Below are 24,495 nucleotides of genomic sequence, written 5' to 3'. Positions count from 1 at the left end.
CCCACAAGAATTTATTCAGGATGTTCCTTTGCTCCCTCAAATTTGCTTTTTTTTTAAATTATCTGGTACCTTTATACTTATTACTACTCTGTTCCATAACATGTTAAATTTGATTAATTCAGGACTACTTGCACTAAGCCTCCCCATTAGTCTCATAGTTTATAAAGCAAATACTGTTTCAGCATCAAAACAAATTAAAACATGTACTAAATGTTTTATGGGGTTAATCATCTTACTGAAACTCATTGCTCATCAATAGGACTGTTTATTATCTTACATTTGACGAGAAAAATAAATCTCCAGTCTACTATAAGCTACACCACAAATAAATAAAATGTAATCCTGCCTTGAATTTCCAACCAAGCTTGCATAAGTCACAACAGAAGTTTTTCCAACATACATCCAACTTCACATTTAATATAAAACACTCTACGCTGTTTTAATTGTTCACTTGTTATCTGATCATTCCTTTCAGTTTACCAGACTCTCGCTTTATTTTTTTAGACTTAACACAAGATTCTTGCCCACTATAAATGATTCCTTGCATTCTGCCACAATAGGATCCAAACCTTAGAAGTGTGAAATTCCTCCTGCAAGGTGCTGAGCAACTTCAACTGCTAGCGAAGTCATTTAATATATGTCTCAAGTTACCGGAAGGCAAAAGTGCTCGGCACCTCACAGATTCAGGTACTTACAGATGGTTTCGGATACTCTCACTCATGTTGAATTGTACCTTATTAAACAAATAGTCCCTCTACAGATGTTCTTGTGAAGTGAAGGTCATACACAACATGAGTAAGGGTATCAGAATGTGTCATGAAGTCACTGTTTAACAAGTGCAGATTACAAAGATTGTATCATATTTTATAATTTTGTTCTCTAAAAAAACTAGTAATTTTTCTGTTTTTCTACTCTTTTAGGGGCTGGTCCAAAGCCCTTTGAAGTCAACTGGAATCTGTCTGTCAATGAAAGATGACAATACTTAAATAAAATATGCTAATTGGCCCCAATATTTTCTGGATATACAACGTGAAGAAAAAAAAAAGCATGCCCCTATCCTGCAACTGGATCTGTGCAGACAGACTGCAGCACCCATACAGAGTCTCTTTGAAGTCAATCAGCCCATACACAGGTACAGAGAATACTTCTGCCTGGATCCAATTTGAGGATCAGGATCTTATTAATTAACTTTATCTTATAATTACTACATTTCAGTTTAATTTCAAGAAATTCATCCAAACAAATGTGGGGCATGAGAGAAAGAGCAAGATACAGTTTATAAGGACTATATGTTAAAAGCAGTATATACAATGTTTAAATATTGATACCATAATGCTGTACACCCTTGTGCAATATGGAAAAATAATTCTTAATTGAAAAAGGAAATAAATAATTAACATACTTTTCATAGTCCCATCTTCTTCTTCATCATCATCATCATCATCATCGCTATTTATCACCATAGTCCCTAAGTCTGATTCTAACATGGTACTGTTATGTTCAATCATTGTCTGGGCACTTTCACTCATTGTGCTTGTGGCCCTCATTGTGCCAGCACTCTCTGAATTAGTTTTCACCATGGTGTGGGAGTCCAGCTCGTCTTCTTCCTGAAAACAAACATTAGGAATTATTTGCAGCAAAACATTTAAAAACACAAGCCAAAAGTTAATAGTTTAGGTGCCTTATTTCATTAATTTTGCAACCTCAGCTGACATTTTCAATTACCTTTAATTTTTTTAGACCTCTGCCATGTTTAAATTGAGAAACTATAAAATACTGTTGTTTTCAAACAAGTGTCGTGTCTGCTAAGTTGGCCTATTGTAGTTCCTACCCCTCGATTCCCTTTTATATAAAAAAGGGCCAGTTACCTTGCAATAGACCTCAAACAGGTATGTTGATTATCCTCCCCTATTGTCAATATTGTGTATAGTGTGTGATCTCAAGGGACAGGAGTCAGTTAAGTTTGAGAGTTAGAGGGTCCTTGAGAACTGTTTGAAGAGTCCACCTCAAAAAAAGAGGGGCCAACTAGGCTTATTTGTATGTATTTATTTTTTTAACAGCCTCTTTCATGATAAAAGGGCAAGAAGAAAACATGTTGATACTTTGTAGAAAAATATCTGCTGAGCAGATGCTTCAACACTGTAGAAAAGAACTGATTCCAGCAAGGGCTACAATAGCATTTGCAATCAGTGGCAGTAATGTGCCAGGAATGTAAAACAGGGAACTGATGATAATCCAGTTTATGAATCATAAAATCCATATGGAATACAAATATTTGAAAACACTATTAGAAAATCCTACTCCTTTTCTGAAGTCAGATTTAGAATATGTGCACATCACAGCAATTTAAAGGATAACATGGTGTACTGTGCATTAAGTTCCACTACATGGATAAAATCTACTATCCAAAGAAAATCTAAGAGTTCAAATATGCTTCTTGTTGATTATTCAGAAAAATATCTAATACAAAAGACTCTAATTTCAAGCACTTCCTTTTAAATGCTAATACTATCCTTTGATTTTCAGTCCTCCTTGGGGAAAATATAAATCAGTCAAATATGCCTATTTTGCCTATGTCATGGCATAACATAATTTGAGTTCAGGAATAGTCACCAAAGAACAATCCCGAATGAGGGAGCCAAATACCACTAATTAGAGCTATACATAAGGGACTGTCCTGTGAAACAAGTTTTTTCCTGAGAAGAGAAAAATATTATTTGTTAGGCACAGATAATGGGTATGGTGCTGCATATGACAAAACAAAACAGTTACGTTTTCAGAAGAAACTGTATTTATAAATGGAAAAAAAAACAAATAATATTCTGCCCACAGAATTACATTCTATGTTTGTACAGTGCCTAGCACAATCGAGTACTGAGCCACATCTTTATGGACCAGTCCCTTTATCCTTGTTGAATGCCACCATGTTAACTTTCCTCCCGTCTATGGTAGCAGAATATAGACAATCGTGTTACATTCTAACGCTTATCTAGTAAAAAGCTAGCATGGGCTGACACAGAGAGTTTTTGTTAGCAATCCTATCACCCTGTCTCCTGAAGATGAACTACTATAAAGTAAGCAAATCTCCAGTTTCGGAAGTGGGAGATCTCATTCCAGTCTTGGGCCTCCTGCTACTACTGCAATGTGTTGCAGCCATAGTACTAACCCATATAATCATGATTTAGAAATAAATTCTAGTGTAAATGTCAAGAAAATAATTATTTCTTGAGGACAAAAAAAATTCTAAAACTTTGGTTTTTAAATAAAAGCACTTCACTTATTTTCTTTTTGAAACTTTTCTTAAGTGTAACCTACATTCCATAATAGTATCTTTATTCCTCTGCCTTCGACAATTTGGGGTATTTCCAAAGAGATAGAAAATTTACAGAAAAAGCATTAGAAAGATTGTGCCAGTAGACAGATAAGAATATTTTAATAGTGCTCCTCCTGGTGGAAGCTAAAGTTAACTCCCATTGAAATAATTTTGTCTACGGGTTACCTAAAGATTTTTTCCTTCTCAACTAAGTTACTTAGACTGTAAGCTCTTTGGGGCAGGGGCTGTCTTTTTGTTCTGTGTTTGTACAGAGCCTAGCACAATGGGGTGCTGCTTCTTGCTGGGTCCTTCGACATTATTGCAATACATATAAAGAAGGAAGAAGAAAAAGGTTATATATGTAGAACATAGATGTATTAACTACATTGTTCATTAAGGAATGTACATTCTGTCTGAGCCCAAAGTAGCCAAATTCACTATCCCCTCTTCACTCTTTCTGATCCAAATTTACAGTATGAGTGTGGATGTAGTGCTATTTATTCTGGTAAATGTTGCAAACAAGATTTTCCTTTAGTATCCAGATTAGCCTCTGCAGTTAAGGCGAGGAGAAAAATTGTTTTGCTTATTAATTTGCCTGAGCAATAATAATGGCAATACCTAATATTTGAACCTCTAAACCTATTATAACTGGAAACAGTCTAGACAGTGTAAAACATTCATATATACATATATTAATCATATTTATTATGACAGTGCCTAAGAACCAACGAAAAATGGGGCCCCTCTGTGCAAGACTGTATAAATACAGAGTAACAGATTGTCCCTGCCCTGAAGAGCTTACAGTCTAAGCAGACAAGACAGACACAGGGTCGGGGAAGGAGTGTAATTCACATGCAGAGGGAACGATGTGATGGCAGCAAATGTCATCTTGGTTCTAAAGTATATTTATTTGATGGATTTAGTTAGGAGTTGATAAGCTAAATGGAAAGAAAAATGAATGGAGATGAGACACTGAAGGGAAAGCGGGGGTGAAGAGAACAGGGCAGAGAGGAGGTTAAGAGGTTCAGGTGTGGAGTGAAGCACTGGTGAACAGACTGTGAGGGAAGGAGAGGGTTGGAAAAAACAGCCAATCAGCACATGGCAGAGAAAGTCCTGTCAAAACCATAGGAAGTTCCCTAAACGTCCAAAGGGCCCCAGCTTTGGCTGCTTCTGCAGCTGCTCTTACTGGCTGAAGGATCTGTTTTGAACTTTGTTTAAAACTATTTTAACATCTTTAATTTAAAAAATGACTATGATGGAACAACTGGGTAACATCAACAATAAGCCTGGCAAAAGGAAATAAAGTCATTCATTTCCATGTCACCAGTTCAAATGGGAAATAGTGACTGAAAGTCATTACCGTCTTACAGTTGTTCAGAGGTTTACCGGGTGGTTGCTAACTAATACCTAGCACAGCATAAAAGCCCCACTAGCACTAATTGTCAGTCTCCGAAGAGACTTAGGCCTGGTCTACACTAGGGGGGGAGGGTCGATCTAAGATACGCAACTTCTGCTACGAGAATAGCGTAGCTGAAGTCGACGGATCTTAGATCGACTTAGAATCATTTCCTTCGCATCCTCACGGCGCGGGATCGACAGCTGCCGCTCCCCTGTCGACTCCGCTTCCTCCTCTTGCTGTGGTGGAGTTCTGGAGTCAATGGCAGAGCAATCGGGGATCAATCACTACCCGCCAATCCAGTGGGTAGTGTAGACATACCCTAAGGATTGAATGACCAAGATGATTTAACAACCATTTTGGCCTGAACAGTGTTTTCTCCAGGTCAGAGTTGATGCAGGGTTCTCCAGGACAGTGGTATGAAACTTCTACTGCTGCTGCTGCCTGTAGTGTTTAAAAAAAACTGTTTTGTGGATTAAACCAGGTCATCAGTTTCCAGGGTTGTCATTCCAGCAGTTTTCACAGCTATTAGAGACGTAAGTAATAGCTTAGCAGACCTAAGGGGCTCTGAATAAGCCACTTAAATCTACTGGATGTGTTTATAAAGTTTTATCAATACATGTTTACACAACAGATGGAACTAATTTCTGAGTATTGGTTACAATCTATAATTAACTCTTAATGAACATTTCAGGGGAACTTTGGCTTTAATATTTAATATTTAAAAATATTAAGCGACAAAATATTAATTACAACAAATATGACAAATTTAAAATAGCAAGGATAATAGCCATCAAGGATGACACTTCATCCCCAGACCATTTCTCATGAACAGATAACAATAGAGAAAAATTGAAGGATGGAGTAAAATAACAGCTGAATAAGGAATAGCAGATTACTCCTTTTTTATAGACCCATGTAATCAACTCTTAAGTTTGTAGTTGGTTGTATTTGGGGTATATTAGGAATATATATATGAGAGAAAGAGATATCTAACTTCTTCTGGCATGATATGGAACTGTCAGTTGTAGAAACTAGGGTTTAACTGCAGACTTTTTCAATATTCTATGGCACTTCATTTTGGATCCTCACCTCTCTACCAAAGCTTAGATAAGGATTTTATACCTAAAATAAAGCTTTTAAGCATGAAAGGTGGCCACAGGGACCTGCTTATCAGGACAGACAACCCAAAGTGACAACAATGAAAAGCATGTGCAAGACTTCACAAACTAGACAGTTGCAGGAAAGATATTACAAGGCTCTGCACGTCCTTGCAAAACGTTAAAACATTTTCAAAGAGGAGGTGATCTTGCACACTGTCTGAGTTACAACATGAAGTATGACTGACTTTAAGAACTATAGAATTAATTAGAGCTTCCCTTTTTACAAATTTTGTAAACAGATAACAGAAAGTCAAGGGATTAAGATTGCTATTACATGTAGAAATGCAATAAAACAAAGAGTTTGCCTTTAAAATTCCTTAACTACACTTTGTATATTAAAATAAAAAACACTAGATGGCACCAAAGACAGCTAACTAGACCTCAGTACATTAAGTGAAGATTTACATACTGACAAAATTTAATATCCTATAAAATAATTTCATTTACTATTAACACCTCATCATCACCTTGGAAAAATGTGGTTGTAGACTCAGCTATCTTTTGGAAAAAGCATTGTAGCAGCTTCATAAATACATAACATACTTTGGATAAGTATGAGGATCTGAAAAAGTTCCATAACATCTATAAAGCCTGATTCAGCAGAGCACTTAACCATGTGCTTAATTTTAAGCACAGGCTTAAGTCTACTCCTATTCAACAAACCATGTAAGCACTTAAATTTAAGTACGTGGTCAAGTTTCATTGACTTCAGTGGACTTATACACAGTCAAGAGAGCAGGGCCGGCTCCAGGCACCAGCTTAGCAAGCAGGTGCTTGGGGCGGCCACTCCGGAGAGGGGACAGCACGTCCAGCTATTTGGCGGACGGTCCCTCACTCCCGCTCGGAGCGAAGGACCTCCTGCTGAATTGCCGCAGATCGCAACTTTTTTTTTTTTTTGGCTGCTTGGGGCGGCAAAACCCCTGGAGCCAGCCCTGCAAGAGAGGAAGTTACCTTGTGGTAACTGAAGGTTCTTCCAGAGGTGTGGTCCCTATATGTAGTCCACACTGTGAGTGTGTGAATGCCCTCCATGCGCCTGGAGTCGGAAAATACTTGCAAGTCGTGTCTGTTGGTCCACGTGCTCCCTTGCCTTCTTCATGCTTCCAACTGAAGGCATAAAGGGACAGAGCTGACCGACCACCTGTCCAGTTCCTTCTCTATCCCAAATCCAGTAAAGAGATGAAGCAGAGGCGAAGGAGGGCGGGTAGTGGAATACACACAGAGACCACGCAAGAACCTCCAGTTACCACAAGGTAAGTAACTTCCTCTTGTTTGAGTGCTGGTACTATGTGTATTCCACTGTTGGTGACTGAGAAGCAGTACTCAAGTAGGAGCAGGGTGTGAGGATGCAGATCACAGAACTGTTTGGAGAACCACTGTCCCACAGGATGCATCAGCAGATGAATTCTGCCCTAGAGCATAATGTCTCATGAATATGTGGCTGGAACTCCACTTAGCGGCTCTACTAATATCCAGTGAAGGTACTTCCTGAAACCATACGACTCTTGCAAAATGAGATCTCTCCCTAGGAGGGGGAAGATAATGCAATAACTGGCAACAAAGCAGGATACAAACCAAGATCCACCTAGAGATCTTCTGGGAGGATACAGCTTGACCGTGGACTCATTCTGTTATAGTGAAAAACAATCTAGGTGATTTTTAATTGGTTTTGTCATTTGCAGGTAAAGGAGAGAGTGCATTGTATATGGAGAGAGTGAAGTCTCTTCTTCTGATACATGCAGTTTCAGAAAAAATACAGGTAAGTGGATTAATTGCTTTATTAGAAATGCCAAAACTACTTTGGGGTGAATTTCAGATGTAGTTGTAGAGACTTTGTCCTTATGGAATTTGACGTATGGTGGACCTGCCATTAGTGCTCCCAGCTCACCCACCCTTTTGGCTTAAGTGATAGCCACAAGGAATGCAACTTTCATTGATAAGTGAGACATGGAACATGTAGCTAATGGTTCGAAGAGAGGCTTAGTGAGTGCCAAAAGTACAAGATTTAAGTCCCAAATGATCAGTAGTTTCCTTACTGGTGGGAACATTCTGATTAGGCTTTTTAAGAATCTGCTAGTAAATGGGTGAGTAAAAACTGAATCACCATCTGATGCTGGATGGTATGCACTGATTGCTGCCAAGTGGACTTATATAGAAATGAGGGAAAGCCCAGCTGTTGAGAGAAAGAAAACAGTCCAAAATGAGGGTAGTATCTGCTGACTCAGGAGATACATGTTTTTGCTGTGCCCAGATGAAACAACGCTTCCATTTTGCTGAGTAGCATTTTCTACTGAGTCGGCTCTGCTACTATTAAGGATGGTTTGTATGGCTTCAGAAGTGTTCTAATGTTGATGATGCTCAATCCAAAAAACAAGCCGTGAGATGATACACTTCAGGTTTGGGATGCTTGATGCTTTCCTCCTGGGTATTTTCTAGGCTGGAGTTTCCTCTCCTCATGGGTACAGCTAGCCGTGACATGTGACTTCCAAATAGCGCTGGTGGTCTCGCTGACTAAGAAGAAAAAGGGGTAGGAGACAAAGTTTTTGAAGGCTGGAGACCTGGGCACAGTCCAATACCCATAACGGTGAATGGGGGGCACCCCAAGGCAGGGGAATCTATCTAATTGGAAAACTCTGTTGAAAGGTAACTATAAAGAGCTATACACAAAAGGCACTAAGGCAAACTTTGAAATATGTACAGATTAGAGAAATCAAAGGAAAGCTCCAGATACTGGAGGTTCTGACCCAGGCCATGCAGTGGTAAAAAGGAAATGGAGAGGCAGTTGGTCCACTCCAGACCTTTATGCCTTGGAAGGCAAAGACACATGCGCGGACCAATGGATAGGGCCGGCTTTAGGCCGATTCCACAGAATCAGGCCCCGCGGGTAAGAGGGCCCCACGCCCGCATCTAAGAGGGCCCCGTGCCTTAGGTTCACCTGGTAGCAGTCCGCTCCAGGGTCTTCGGCGGCATTTCAGCAGAGGGGGATCCTTCAGTGGCGCGGAAGACACGGAGCGGACCCCCCACCGCCAAAGACCCAGACCACGGAATCGGGCTCTGCAGGTCCTAAAGCCAGCCCTGCCAATGGACACTGCTTGCAAGAAACCTCCAAATCTAGGAGCATGAAGCTCATGTGCACACCCACAGTGGAATACACATAGGAACCAGCACTCGAAGAACAACATATATATTATTCACAATCTCTATGCAATTTTTAACTCCATGTGCACGTGGTCTTGATTATATACTTACAGAAATGACCATCTCTCCAAACTTAGCACTAGATATAAACTACCCCGTATATCAAACTGACCCATGACATACTTCATGTCCTAAACATGTCCACAGATGGCTACATTTCAGTGGTAGATGATGTGATCTTTATTAGAGCTGTCAATTAATCGCAGTTAACACAAGCGATCAACTCAAAACAAATTAACTCGATTAAAAAATTAATTGCAATTAATCACAGTTTTAATTGCACTGTTAAACAATAAAAATACCCATTTAAATTTATTATAAATATTTTTTATATTTTTCTACATTTTCAAATATATTGATTTCAATTACAATACAGAAGACAAAGTGTACAGTGCTTACTTTATATTATTTTTATTACAAATATTTGCACTATAAAAAAGATAAACAAAAGAAACAGTATTTTTCAATTTACCTTATACAAGTACTTAGTGCAATCTATTTATCGTGAATGTGCAACTAACAAATGTAGAATTTTTTATATAACCGCACTCAAAAGCAAAACAATGTAAAACTTTAGAGCCTACAAGTCCACTCAGTCCTACTTCTTGTTCATCCAATCGCTAAGACAAACAAGTGTGTTTACATTTACAGGAGGTAATGCTGCCTGCTTCTTAATTTACCATGTCACCTGAAAGTGAGAACAGGCATTCACATGGCACTGTTGCAGCTGGCATTGCAAGGTATTTATGTGCCAGATATGCTAAACATCAGTATCCAAAAATATTTAAATGAATGGTATTCTATTATTGTTTAACAGTGCAATTAAAACTGTGATAATCATGATTTTTTTAAATCTCACAATTAATCATGATTAATTTTTTGAATTGTTTGACAGCCCTAATCTTTATATATTCCTTACCTACCTCACAGGAGCGGTAGTGAGGCTTAATTAGTTTGCACAGTAAAATGTTATGAAAATCAGATAAAAGATGAAAGCATTATTATGTATCTACCATGCAAAGATGAACTATATTATTCCTCTTTTCCAGCAGTCTATATTCATTTTTCAATGCATGTGGTAAATATAAAAACTTCTACCACATAATCAATATTGCCTTGCTGTGCATATTAAGTGCTATAAACATGCATTATTCAATAAAAGACACACAGCAATTTACATTTACTTTAAAAAATGCCATAAAAAAGGAATAATTACAGCAATTATTTGCAAAATTTCAAATTCTGACTCCATTTTCTAAGCACTAATTTAACAGCAACAAAAGGAAATTTAATTTTAAGGATTAATTAGCATAAAGGGAGGCATACTGTATTGTAAGGCAATGGCTGACTGTTATGAGTCAGTTACAAAAGTAAAATTAGTTTGAATTAGTCCTCTAAAGTAGTTTAAACATTCTTCAAATAATGGAGACATTTAAATGTAACAGAAAACATATTCTAAGAGTTGATTATTAGTTCATTTCTTTAAAGATCCTTTGAAATAAATATTTAGACATGTTTTTTGTGAGCTGCCAGGCAACGAATTACTTTACATTCCCATAATACAGCTGCCCGACCTCAGAATCAAATTCACATCACACTTCAAAAAATGCATAAGAGAAGAGATTGGTCATGTTTAGTAATGCTTAAACTAACATTTAAACGTTGGTATTGCGATTAACCTTCTGTAAAGTACTCAGCTTGCAATTTTTGCTTAATTAAAAAAATCTGTACAATTACCTCAGCACCTATCAAAACATGTCAGTTTGTCAAAATGCATTCCCATCACACAAGCAGTTCCTGTAACATGCACAAAATCAATTCACAGTACACTATTTCCAATCATATTCTGTAATTCAAACAAGACAAGAAAAGCTAGTTGTTAATAACAGCCATCCAGGCTACAGGTGTGCAGTGTCAGGTTTTTGAAAAGCATATATATCAAAATATTTACTACAAATTGTGTCCCCATCACAAGATGCTTACAGCAGGTGGACAAGATGTGACTCTTCCACATCTGAGGAAAACAGAATGGTACAGGTTCTGAAAATGAAGAGTGTACTTGTGCAATCTTTGTACTTAATCCATTTAGTTCTAAAAAAATCCCTTTACTTATATACATGAAATGTATACAGAGAAAAAGCATAAACAAAATGTGTACTACTATACCTATAGCTGTGTTTCTCCACTGAGGACATGAATTAAAGTTCAAAAAGATACCATGTCATGCCACAAACTGGTTATTTTAGTCAATTATGTTATTCATACAGTACCACAGGTGTACACAGCACTGCTGAAAGGAAAAATACACCATATAAATGGAGTCCACCTGCTCCAAAGAGCTTTGGAGTTACTATATGACATGTTATCTTCCCTATATTATTGTGCAATGTTCTACGCACTAGTTGGTTGTCACTCGCCAACCTAAGGATGGCTGCAGTTCAGTAGTACTGTTACATCTGTAATTGGACTATGCACATGTATATAAACTATATGTAGAGATCATTAAGTCCAGGCGCCTTCGAATATTAAATTATTTAGGGCTATGTTATCACTCGGACTACATGCTCACACAGGGCATTAAGGAACAGTAAGAAACCCATGTGTTCCTGCACAGGTTACCTGGACCTTGGGTCTGGGTATGCAGGGATAAGTGAGCCACTTACCTCTCCCTGCCCAGAGCAGGTGACCATGGAAGAGAAGAAGCACTGACTGTGCCTTCCCCCCAAATGCACCTGCCAGAATAGCTATATCCACACAAGGGATGTCATAATACACTGCTGGTATCTATCTTCTTCCCTCCCTCAGAGCAAGGGTCAAACAGGAAGCGAGCTGAGCCTTCAACTGAGTCCGCCCCTTGTTCAGCACTGTGCCTTCTAGCCCTTCTCAATCTAGCCCTTAACAATTTAGAACATGAAGCGAAGAAGATCTTTTCCAATTGGAAGTGCAAAAAGAATGTAGGAAGATAGCATATAATTACCCAACTTGGAATTGGTCCTGGACACTAGGGTTAACTCTGTACTCTTATGAAAAGTGTTCTGTAATCTTTAATTACTACAAATGGGCAAGACCTTGGTTTCACCTACCGCATGAAAGCTGGAGTTTCTTATGATGATTGATTGCATATAAGATGCAATGGCAACACAAGGGAAATCAACATCAAGAATGAGTGATTATTAAAACTAGTCCAGAACAAATTATTTTATGCAACGTGATAAAATGAAAAGTCACTACTACAAACCTGTGGTTGAAAATGAAACTTTGTTTAAAATTTAGTTGTATTAATTTAAATGTTTATTCATGATAAGGATTCTAGCTGCACTGGCAACTTTTCTTTTGCACTACAGCACTTTTTTTCAATACTCAAGCTATTTATTATTAAAGGCTTCAATTTTCTGAGCAGCACAGAGAAAATCAGAGTACATGCAGGTCCTATTACCAATAAATGTACTTGTAAGTACAAAACATAATTCATTAGCAATTTCAACAAAAATAACCATCAGATATTCATTATAGCAAATCACAGACCTAATAGCCAAGTACCATTTTTCTTTTATTTTCCAAACCATATAATCATAAAAAAAATGTAGGGTAAAAAAAAAGAAGAAAAGTACACCACTAAAGGCCTGTTATAGAGCCTTCAGAACCTTGAAAGACCTTCTGAGCAGATAAACTTTTTTCCTTCACCCAGTTATCACTCCATACAGATGCTTCAGATGTTGGGTGGGGCTGTCCCAGGACATGGATAGAGTGGGGGGAGAACACCCAATACTTTATATTAGCCAGAAACTGTTTCCCAGAGAAATGGCCCACTTAACCTTAGAGAAAGAGCCCTGGGGAGTGAAGTTGGCCGTAGAAGCACTACAATATAACATTTTCTGAAACCCCTGCCTCTCGATAACTGATCACCGACCTCTCCACTGGCTAAATTCCATAAGGGACACTGACTCCCAGATTGTGAGATGGTATTTAGCCTTATAGTCAGAGGCATCCACCTTTCAAGTGGCAGACAGGCAGGGAGCCAAACACCAGAATGCAGTTTTCTTTTCCTGGGATGGGATGGGAGGAGTACAAAACAACTGTGAGCCCAGGAAGCCTCACTCCACTCCAGTTGGAAGGGCCTGAAAGGAGGCACTGCAGCACAGCCAGGCAGCTAGCAGAAGGGAATGGACCTTTGCTCACCGCTATAGAGGGAATACAACAGAGCGTGCATCACCAGGAGGTGTCCCGCAGCACGAAACAGGGACTCTAACCCATAGAGGCCTGCAAGCCGGTCTGCAATGGGCACCTACGAGCTTAAACACACCTCGAGGAAGGAAAGAGATGTAGTAAGGGACGCAGGAGAGGGTGTTGGCCGGATGGCAGGTGCTGAATGCTGTCCCTACAGCACTCAAGAGGGTTCCTGGGTCAGAACTTGGTGGAGTAGGCAGGCCAGGTCCCCTTACCTTTCCCTGCTCCACCTGCTGCAGGCTCTAACAACTAGGCAGGGCTGTTGCCATAGACTAACCACTAGACGGGAGATCTGCCTATCAGCATAGCCCCATGTAGGGATAGCTCAGTGGTTTGAGCATTGGCCTGCTAAACCCAGGGTTGTAAATTCAATCCTTGAGAGGGCCATTTAGGGAACTGGGGTAAAAATCTGTCTGTGGATGGGTCCTGCTTTGAGCAGGGGGTTGGACTAGATGATCTCCTAAGGTCCCTTCCAACCCTAATATTCTATGATTAACATTCAGAATCCACAACCACTCACTAACTAGAACAAGACATTCTGTAGAAAATGCTGGCTATTCTCTATTTTGCAAGGGCCAATGGTGGCCTGTTCTGTGTCCCCAGGCGAGGCAGTGACAAGGCATAAAATGTCTCCTTACTCCCCTCCACTCACTACCTATATTTGAGGGAGTGTAGCCTCCATGCAGCTGTTACTCTCGCACCCATGAAGGTGGGCAGGGAGTGAGTGGAGCTTTGTTTTCACTCCTACCGCAACAACCCAGATAGCATAGCTGAGCTGCCACACTGGGGAAGTAACTGCACCAAATATAGGGCTGTCACAGATTACTTAGTCCCTGACTGTTTCCCAATCTACCGCTGAGACGGTGCAACTACATGCTGCTCCTTGTTCTGGGTTTGTGACAAATACACAACTTAGACCAAAATATTTGAGTTTGAGAGCTCAGGAGGTGGTAAGTAGGAAGAAAAAATGCCAACAAAGGTATTTTTTAAGGGTCTGCAACAAATTCATCTTTTTAAGGGTCATTTAATGAACTGAAATTCTACTCTACCATATAGTTATTTGTGGACCACTTGTAAGAATCTGAATTAAAATCAGCTCAGCGGCCTGCCAATAAAGTCTCCTCTCCTATAAATTAAGTAGCAAACAAGAAAACTGCATATGAAGTCACAAAATTCCATATCAGGGTGTGTTTCTTGACATAGGAAGGCTAATTCCATTCTTCCCAGCTTGTTTTATAACTGACTAGACAAATACTACCCAAAATTAACCAATTTTTAAAACACTTACTCTCAGTCTGTGTTAAGAGATTGTTAGAACACATAAGTATCCTGTAAACATAGAACATATCTAATGCCAGATCCAAAGCAAACGTTCTACATTATTTGACTGGAATGTATCCTTATATGCACATCATCATCCTAAAAACCAGAGTACCTAACAAAGCTTCTTTAGTTCAAGTTGTGAAACACTATACATTACCAAAATGTATGCTTTTCAATTTGTTCAGAACTGTGAGATTCATATTAGTATTCAAGCCACCAACTTTTTTACTCAGCCTTGCTCCTGTATAACCTTGGTTCTTCCTATGACATGTGGCAATGCATTTGTTTGAAACACACAGAATGAATGTCTTTTTCTATTGTATATGGTTATCTCCTTGTATACATTTCACAGGCCTGCACTAAAATAAATAATTTAGAGAGGGTAATAAAATGAAGGAAGAATGATTTACTCTTAGTACCACAAAACAAACAACATAAATCCTATTTACCTCCTAATCTGCTTCCCTAACAGAGCTGCATGAAAAATCATGGGCATAATGCGAAAATAGCAACAACATCAACCAACACAATTCACAAATCACTAATTCTATATTTTAGATAACTGTTTTCTATAACTGACTTCAGGGAAAGGGGAGGAGGGATAGCTCAGTGGTTTGAGCATTGGCCTACTAAACCCAGGGTTGTAAATTCAATCCTTGAGGAGGCCAGTTAGGGATCTGGGACAAAAATTGGTCCGGCTAGTGAAGGCAGGGGGCTGGACTCAATGACCTTTCAAGGTTCCTTCCAGTTCTAGGAGACTGGTATATCTCCAATTACAATATAAAAAAAGAAAGCTGTAGGATACTCTTAACTTTTGAAAATCAGAATACTTATTCAGGTGCCTAAATATGGACTTACAAGCCTCATTTTTGAAAACCTTAGCCTGGACATTTTCATTTACTGTAGTGTACCATAGTTAAAGTAGAAATGGGATCTTTATTCTAAAAAGAGCTCATATCATTACAACTAGGTAAAGTTGGATTGGGAACAGGCTGATGCTGCAGTAGTCATAGGAGTATTACTCAACATGAATAAAGGTGAAAGCTCAGACCTTGCATGCTGAAGAACTGGTAAGAAGATTCAAAACATATATATACACACACACACACATACACATACACACACATTCATATATATATATATATATATATATATATATATATATATATATATATATGTGTGTGTGTGTGTGTGTGTGTATATACATATGTGTGTGTGTGTGTATAAATGGTGACACAATTACAAAAAAATACTTAAAATACAAAATACTTAAAAAAACAAAACAAAAAAAACACACACCGAGTTTTCTTCCTCCTCTTCCAGCTCCCTTTGTTGTTCCTCATGTCTCTTTGCCTTGATCTCCATAGCTTCTGTGATCAGATCTCTTAAAATTGAGACTGGTTTGGCATTCTTAATAAAAGTGTGCTAGAAAACAAAACCATGAAATTATATAACAGAAATCCAACAAATACTTTTCAGCTACAACTTAATTACAAGTAACAGATGTTAAAAATAACATGTTATTCAACATCAAAGACTTTAGTGATAAATAGTCTTTCACATCAGACAGAAATTAAAATCTAGGTTAGGGAAATATATGATCCCTCTTAGCTGCTTTGCAACTAAATAAAATTTAGCTTTTTTATTTATTTAGGTTTTTTATACAGCAGGCCATGGGAAAATGTAACTATATAATACAACTGCTTTATAGTTAAGGCTGTAATTGTTGAAAGGAAATGTGGATTAGGTAGTAAATAAATAGAGTGGTGATTGTCTGACACAGAAAAATAAACTTTTTCAGATATTCAGTTACAACATTTAATTAATCTTAACAAGCTGACAACACAAATTAGTGGCCATAAGCAGAGCAGCCATTGCTGTTGCTTACTTCAACAAACCTGTATTTTAAATATGTCATGAATTATTTAATCATCTGCAATGCTGAAATGTAAAACAAGCAAAAAATCCCAACTACCCTTTAGCAGGCAGATTATTTTTAATTCAAAACCATTTAAAATATCATTTACCCCTCTTCATATGCATGTTGTTGTCTATTAAGCACCTGTTGGCAGAATATTCTGATTTCTCCATTAGTATTTAAATGGAATTTCTCAGAGCAAGAAAACATATCTGTAGTTCTGAGACTGGCAGAGTAAGTTATTACACCAAATGAAAAATGACAATTAAAAAAACAGCAATGAGCATTTCAGTAGTTGGCTTCTTTTTCTTGGTCTCAGCTTAAATATTGAAGCCTTTACCTTATTTTTCCTTTCTATGTCCTATCATTCAAAAGATGAGCTTTACTGATGCAATCTAACATCTTGTTATATTCATAATTGTAGCAAAGTAGCTGTTCAATATGTAACTACGAGCAATCCAGAAACAGCACCTGGGTCTGTCCTTGAAATTTAGGGCATGTCTACACTACAGCCTTGCTCCCACCGATGTAAGTGCCCTACTACACCAAAAGAGTAACAACTCCACCTCCACGAGAGGCGTAGGGCTTATGTCAGTGTAGTTAGGGCAACGCAGTGTCCCTGTAGACACTGCCTTAATTACATCAGCTGTTGGCTGTCATTCTTGTCAATTTCACAGCTCTGTGCTGAAGCTCCCTGCTGTGAACCCCACATCCAGCTCACAGCTTGGGCTGCCACCCTGGGGCAGGTGGGGGGCTCCAGCTAGAGCCCACCTGTCCCCCAGGCTCCTGGCTCCCCACTCCCAGCCAGGGTGCTGCCCGGGCTCCCCACTCGGAGCTGGGCTGCCATCCAGGCTCCCCACTGGGATCCCTGCTGCCTCCCAGCTCCCCACTTGGAACTGGGAGCCCGGGCAGCAGCCTGGCTCGGAGTGGGGAGCCAGGATCCCCGGCATCAGTCTGGCTTGCAGCAGGGAGGCATAGCAGAGAGCTAAGAGCACAGGCAGCAGCAGGACTCCCAACAGGGAGCCTGGGCAGCAGCCTGTATAAGAGCAGGGAACGGGGATGCTGGGCGGCACCCTGGATCAGAGCAGGGAGCCTGGGCAGCAGCCTGGATCAGAGCAGGAAACCCAGGCGGCAGCCCAGCTATGAGTGGGGAGCCCAGGCAGCAGCCCGACTGGGAGGGGGGAGAGAAGGGAGGGAGAGGCTGAGAGCACAGTCCCTCAGCTCCAGGTGGAGCTCCCCACTGATAGCCTGGCTGCTACCCAGGCTCCTGGCTCCCGGCTGGGCTGCAGCCTGGGCTTCCAGCTCCCCACTCCAGGTTGTGGACTTGAAATACAGCAGTAAATATAGCCCAGGCTGTACGTCAACTTAAGTCTACTTAAGTTTGTAGGGTACACATGCCCTTACACTATTACTTTTTTCAACTATGGCCTGTTTCTTGGCTCACTCACACCAGCTTTACGGTGGTGACATTCCACAGAAATACATGGTGTTAATCAATTTACAAGAATGTAAATGAGAGGGGAACAAGGCTTGATGTTTGTGACATGGCATAAAACAGTGGACTGATCAGCTATATCCATACGTAACTTAGGTATTCAGTGAAAATTAGTATTTCCAGAGTTCATACTGAACTTATCAAATGCCATGGCTAATATCACAATGCTTGTAAAATTGTTTTTTCCTCATATGGAATGCTGATACACCAGACTGATTAAAATCTAAAGCTCTCTTTACATACTGTTCTGCCACAACTTACAGCTTGAAGCAGTGATCATAGAAGGAATATGGAAGTACTTCATATCCTTATTTCTGAATTAGGTCGTTCTTTGGCACTACATACTAATACTGTAATTGTAAGAATTTTAATCTCTTTGTAGTGGAGTCAGAAAATGCAGGAAAGTAAAAATTTGATATAGTCTATCCCCCTATCAGAGTAGGATTATTACTTACAGGAAACTGAAAATTCAATTTGAATTTTTGAAATTGAAAAAACTAACCAAAAAAAAGTAAAGAAAAATGTCAACAAAATTCTCATGATGTTTTTTCTCTATTTTTTGACCAGATATATTGCTGTCAACCAGTCAGTTCTACTTATGCTAGCTGTTCCTTGGAACCTCTGCCTCTAAAGTTAGGGGTTTTTAGGCAGCCATAGAAGGGGAAAGCATGGGAATCATGCTGTCATGGAAGGAGATGTCACTTAGGGAACTGGGCAGAGCTACTGGCCTCTGCATAGTTAACCTTGGTGTTTGGCCTGGAATAGATGTGTGGTTTCTCTGAACATTCACTGATATAGGGGGTCAAAATTATTTTCAACTTTTAAAGAAAGTTTAAGAGAAAACTGGGGTTGTATATTTTATCCCTTTACTAGTTTTCCCCATAAAGGAAACAATCTAGCCTGGTATTTTCAGGTCTCCGCACTCTTCTACACTTGTGAATTTTAGTACAGCCTCTCACAATAGCATACCGAATAGATTTCCTAATTCCACAACACTTGCTTTCTTGAAATCTAAAACCCTTGTATTGTTCAGTTCTGTTATTCTCATTTCTTGCTATGCAGATTTCTGGCAGCCATGGTGTGACCCAGGGACCTTTTGGTGCCAACTGGCAGAGGGGATAGGGAATGCATAGAGTTTTACAGGGATCCTCTGGGTCAGATATATGTATAATAGTTCACCAAAGAGTGATACATAAGGTCTCTGCTGAGAGCCATTAGCCCACTGGTATTCATAATCATTGTGAAATGTATGTATGGATAATATTTAAGGAGTTATATATCTATATTGAAAATTATGTTTTGAGGTCTTGGATTTAAAGCGGGTCCCCAGGAGGTAATTTGCCTCACATGGGTTCCTTTTAGGCAGGAGATAACAGAAACTTATCTCCCTTTCTGATCATTTGTATGTTGTCTGCCTCAAAAGGAGGCCTATTTGCATACAGACCCAGTGCCAGTCAAAAGGTTGCAAAATCCACACGAGAGAAAATCTACTGGAAGAAACAAAACAGCAGGGAGTGTCCTGTTTATGAATGATGACAAAGGCTTTGTCTACACTGGAACCTGGACAACAAAACGTTTGTTGTTCCAGGGTGTGAAAAAAACACACCCCAGAACAACAAAAGTTTTGCCAACAAAAAGTGCCGGTGTGAACAGCGCTTTTTGTCAGCAGGAGAGCGCTCCTTCTGACAAAGCTACCACCACGCGTTGGGGGTGGAAGTTTTTTGTCGGCACGTGAACTCTCTCCTGCCAACAAACAGTGGCTACACTATGCACCTTTTAGCGACCTGGCTGTAGTGGCACAGTGCATAGTGTAGACATAGCCAAAAGAAGGGACTTGTATATCTGGAGGTGGGGGGGTGGGGAAAGGCACACCGTTGGTCCTTCTCCTGGGAAGCAAGCTGACAGCATGCCTGTCTCATGATCCTGTTGGAATTTCCTTCCAGACCTTTTCACTCGGCTTATCCAGAACACCTCGTGTAGTTCTGGAAAAACATTTTATCCAGGTCTCTGGGATCCAGAAAACTCAGTTCGACTCCACTCATCACTCAGGTTACTTTGCTCAATCTAGCTAGGCCCAGCCACAGGGAGTTTAGGCATAGTGTGATACTGTACCACATTTCCAGTTCATGTCACATACTACACAGTTTATATATGTCTTTCCTAGCTACTAGTAGCTATACTTACATGTAAAGACCAATCGCTTTGCAGATTGCATAAGGCAAGATTATTAGTTCTCCTTACTTTTGTTTATTATAAACTTAATCACAATAGTTAGTTTCTTACTCCCTTTTTTACTAAAAATATATTCACAATAGTTAGTTGTTTCAGCAATTACTTGTTCAGGCTTGTTCAGAAGTTACTTGTTCAGGCTCATCTTGTCTTAACTTGGGCCTGCTCGTGTCAGCTAAGTTATCCCTACAAACCCCAGCCAACCTGTTTGTAAAGCCCTGCAAGGACTTTGGGCCTGCATCACTCTACAAGACATGAGATTATCTAGTTCAGAGGTAGGCAACCTATGGCATGCGTGCCGAAGGCGGCACGCGAGCTGATTTTCAGTGGCACTCACACGGCCCGGGTCCTGGCCACCGGTCTGGGGGGGCTCTGCATTTTATTTAATTTTAAATGAAGCTTCTTAAATATTTTAAAAACCTTATTTACTTTACATACAACAGTAGTTTAGTTATATATTATAGAGTTATAGAAAGAGACCTAAGAACGTTAAAATGTATTACTGGCACGTGAAACCTTAAATTAAAGTGAATGAATGAAGACTCGGCACAGCACTTCTGAAAGGTTGCCGACCCCTGATCTAGTTAATTACGTCTGGCTTTAGAATGCACGTTATGATTTTATTTCATATGTAACCATTTGCTATTATTTGAATCTCTGTACTTTGTTAGATAAACTTCAAGAAAGAAGGAGCATGTGGCCAGAACAAGATTTTCTAATGACCCTTGGTTCCTAGAAATCCTCACAAAAGTTCTGGCTTGAGACCAGGAAACCAAAGAGAATGCATTGCTTTAGCAACTTAAATACTGACCTGTAGGAGTTGTGTTGCAGTAGCTCTCTGCTCAGGATTCTTCACTAAACATTTTTTCACAAAATCAGTAAACTCATCAGACCAGAGCTCCGGCTTCCGGAATGTTGGTGGTGGATTCGTGGGAATCATAAAAATAGCCTAGTTTAAAAAATTAAAACAAAAATAGAAAGCTGAAAAAAAAATCAGCAAAAATCATAACACTGTAGCCAAATAAACATATTTCTTTATCCACCATTTTTTTTTAATCAGACTGAGAATCTGGAGGACAAATTTTAACTGGTCTAGAATTTTCAATAGGATTGAGATTCAGGAAGCAAATCCATCTGCTACCAATGCAGATATTTACCATTAGATTTCCTCTATTTAAACTGTACCTCATTGAGCACATCATTCTTTATTTTATCTATTATTGTTATCAGTCTTGAGAGAAGATTTTGCCCTTTCAGAACCTCTTAGCACAAGTCAGGGCACTTCCTGGTTCTGCAGATATATCTAAAAATATTGCTGTTGAGAACCAGATCCACTTCCCATCTCTTAAGTTAATTTCAATTTTGTACAAGCAAAATTGCTGAAGAACGTCCGATCAATCCTATTTACTTTTGCATTCTAAAATGTTCAGCTGTAATTAAACACCTTGATTCTGCCAGTGTGATTTAAAACTAATTCTAAAAATGGAGAAGATGCAACTGAAGGCACACAGCAATAACAAAATGTAAACAAAATCATGTCACTAGCTTACTGGTATGAAAAGGTTGTATAGAAATTGTGAAAATGGCAACATTTTATCCTATTTGTTGAAAACCACATACAGAGAAATTCTCCAGGTAGTACTCCCAGGGGAATTCTGCGCCACTGCACATGCACAGTATTCATGTCCCCTGGAGATTTTTTGCTTCCCTGCAGAAAAATGACTTCTGATAGGGAAGCAAAGGAAAGTAGCAAGAACGGTCGTGGACCCCTCCCCAGCAGCGCCAGCGCATCGTTTCAGGTGCTCGGAGTGGGGCTGGAGATGGCCTGGCCAGTGGCTCCTAGCCTGCACTGGGCTCAGCTTCTAGTCTGGGCTGAGAGAGGAACAGACTTCCTCTTCCCTTGCAAGGAGCGGCCGGGGCTGCAGCTGGAGCCATCCCTTACTTAGCCCTCACACTCAAACCCCCACCCCAACGAGCCGCACCCCCCTGCACATGGACCACCCCAATGAGCCCCCCAAACCCAGATTCTTACCCCACTGATCCTCAACCAATTGCACCCAGACCCCACCTCACCAAGCCCCACTCTCCCCTGCTAAGCCCCCCACACCCAGATGCCCCACCAAGCCCCATATTGCCCACACACAAACCCTCCCTGCTGAGCCCCAAGCACCTTCACCTGGACTCCCCTACAGAGTCCCATTCCCCCTGCACCCAGAACTTCCCCCCCCCCCCAACAAGGCCATGTGCATCCATATGCCCCCACACACCAGGACCTCCCAGTAAGCCGCCCACACTCAGATTATCCCACACCTGGATTCCCCCAAACTAAGCCATTCCACACTTGGATCTTGCAGGGCTGAGCCTGCCTGCCCCACACCTGGATCAGGGGCCAGGGCTGGGTGTGTGTGCGAGACTGTCCCTCTTGCTCACTATCTTGGTGCAGCTGGTGTAGTGGGGCAAGGCCTCGGCCCTTGCAATGCCAGGGTCAGGTGCAGCCTCACTGAAAAGTCTGTGTCCCCGAGCGGAGGGGAAAAGGAATGCAGGGTGATAGCCCATCTTCATGCAGCCAATGGCCTGTGCTCCCTTCTGCCATGCTGGAACTTCCACATTTATTTATTGACAAATAAAATATGCAGAATTTTGCAGAATTTTAAAATATTGTGCGTAGAATTTTTATTTTTTGGTGTAGAATTCACTCAGGAGTACAGATTGGGGGGGGAACACACTATATGTCCCTTCTTTGTTCTGTTTAAGTCCAAGAGATTTTGCCACTGATTTTCATGATCCTAGATTTTACCCTAACTGAGGGGCTACCTGCATAAGAGGAGGAAAAGAAAGATTAATAGACACTTTTCTGAGGTATTAGTCTGAACTATCACCTTAATAAGATGGGGGGGAAATTTTTAATCAATGAAGTGCCATATGTTAATATTAAATACATATTTCATCAATTACTGTATAGAATTACAAATAGTTGCAAAGATAGCAGCACACGGTGTATTAAAAGACGTAAGGTTTAAAAAAAAGTCATTATTCACTTCTCAAACCAGGTTCAGTTGGGATCACCACTTTTCCCCATGTAAGAAGATGGGGAAACATAGTACTCATTCATTGTAACCATCCTCCACAGATAAATGGAACTTTGAAGAAGGGGAAGAAAAAACAAAATGAAATGACCACAGAGTGATGTAAAAAAAAGAGACAATTTATTCTTACCGTGTACATAGCATACATACCAACATTTGAAATACTGCCGGGAGGGGAAAGGAGAGAGACACGAATTTGTGATTTTCAGCATAATCCCTGAACATATTTTTGATAGTCTACGAAAGCCCAGTATCTTGTTCAAACACCTCAATCTAAAATTAAACTCATATTCTCAAGAAAAGCTGAACGTATGTTGAATTTGTACAACCAAAATATTCACTATAATTTTCAGAGAATAAATATTTCAGTACCAAATAACTGATTTCAATTCAAATACTTGTATTTTATAGATCAGTTCATTATTCACCTAATAGGAAACGTACAGTAACAAATCTGGCCACATGGTTTAACAAAAGTAATACTCCTGCTGCCATAATTAAAGTTATTTTTCTTTATTTTCTTGGAGAGGGGTACCCTACTCCAATATAAGGTATCTCCAACGTGGCACTTGAGCTCAGATGCATGAAAGTAATACTGTGCACTACTGATAGGCCTCCACGCTGGCATTAAACTACTAGTTTGCACTACCAGACTAATTGTTTATCAGTATAAATGAAGTACTGCTGCCATAAAGCAAAGGATGACAAACTCAGCTGCTTCTGTCCTTGAAGGTAATGATCTCTTTTGAACTTTGAGCTGCTGAGTTGCAGTCTTATCTCAAGATAATCTTAAACTTAACATATAATTTCTGCAGTAGCTATAAGAAACACAAGGATAAAACGGTCTACTTGTAACTATTATTTATATAGTATCATCATAAAATGAGCTAAAAATATACATCTCCGATTTGATCATAAACACTGAACTGTGACACACAGAACAAATAAGTCTAAATATATGAGCCATCATATTTAGGGGCAAGGTTATTTTAATTAACTATATAGCAGCTAAGAATCATATCAAAGAATTTACTTCTTTATAGTCAACAAATGACTGACCATTTATTCTTAAATGGTAAACAATACAAGCTACCAAAGTATATATAAAGCTTAAACTTAGGCTTCTAGATCCATATTTAGGTACTTAAAT

General features: G+C 39.7%; 1 protein-coding gene across 1 annotated transcript in view; it reads right to left on the bottom strand.

Annotated features, from left to right (window-relative positions):
• STK3 (serine/threonine kinase 3) overlaps window positions 1-24,495 on the bottom strand; it is a 280,535-nt gene that overhangs the window by 112,940 nt on the left and 143,100 nt on the right. The window contains exons 7-9 of the mRNA XM_045006079.1: window positions 21,071-21,208; window positions 15,917-16,042; window positions 1,403-1,607 (exon numbers count right to left, since the gene is read on the bottom strand). Coding sequence (XP_044862014.1) covers window positions 1,403-1,607; window positions 15,917-16,042; window positions 21,071-21,208 — 469 coding nt within the window. The remainder of the gene's footprint in view (window positions 1-1,402; window positions 1,608-15,916; window positions 16,043-21,070; window positions 21,209-24,495) is intronic.

Source organism: Mauremys mutica, chromosome 2, assembly GCF_020497125.1.
Source record: "Mauremys mutica isolate MM-2020 ecotype Southern chromosome 2, ASM2049712v1, whole genome shotgun sequence".
NCBI classification, from domain to species: Eukaryota; Metazoa; Chordata; order Testudines; family Geoemydidae; genus Mauremys; species Mauremys mutica.
Note: the sequence above shows the minus strand (reverse complement) of the source record. Positions and strands in the feature narration are given on the sequence as shown.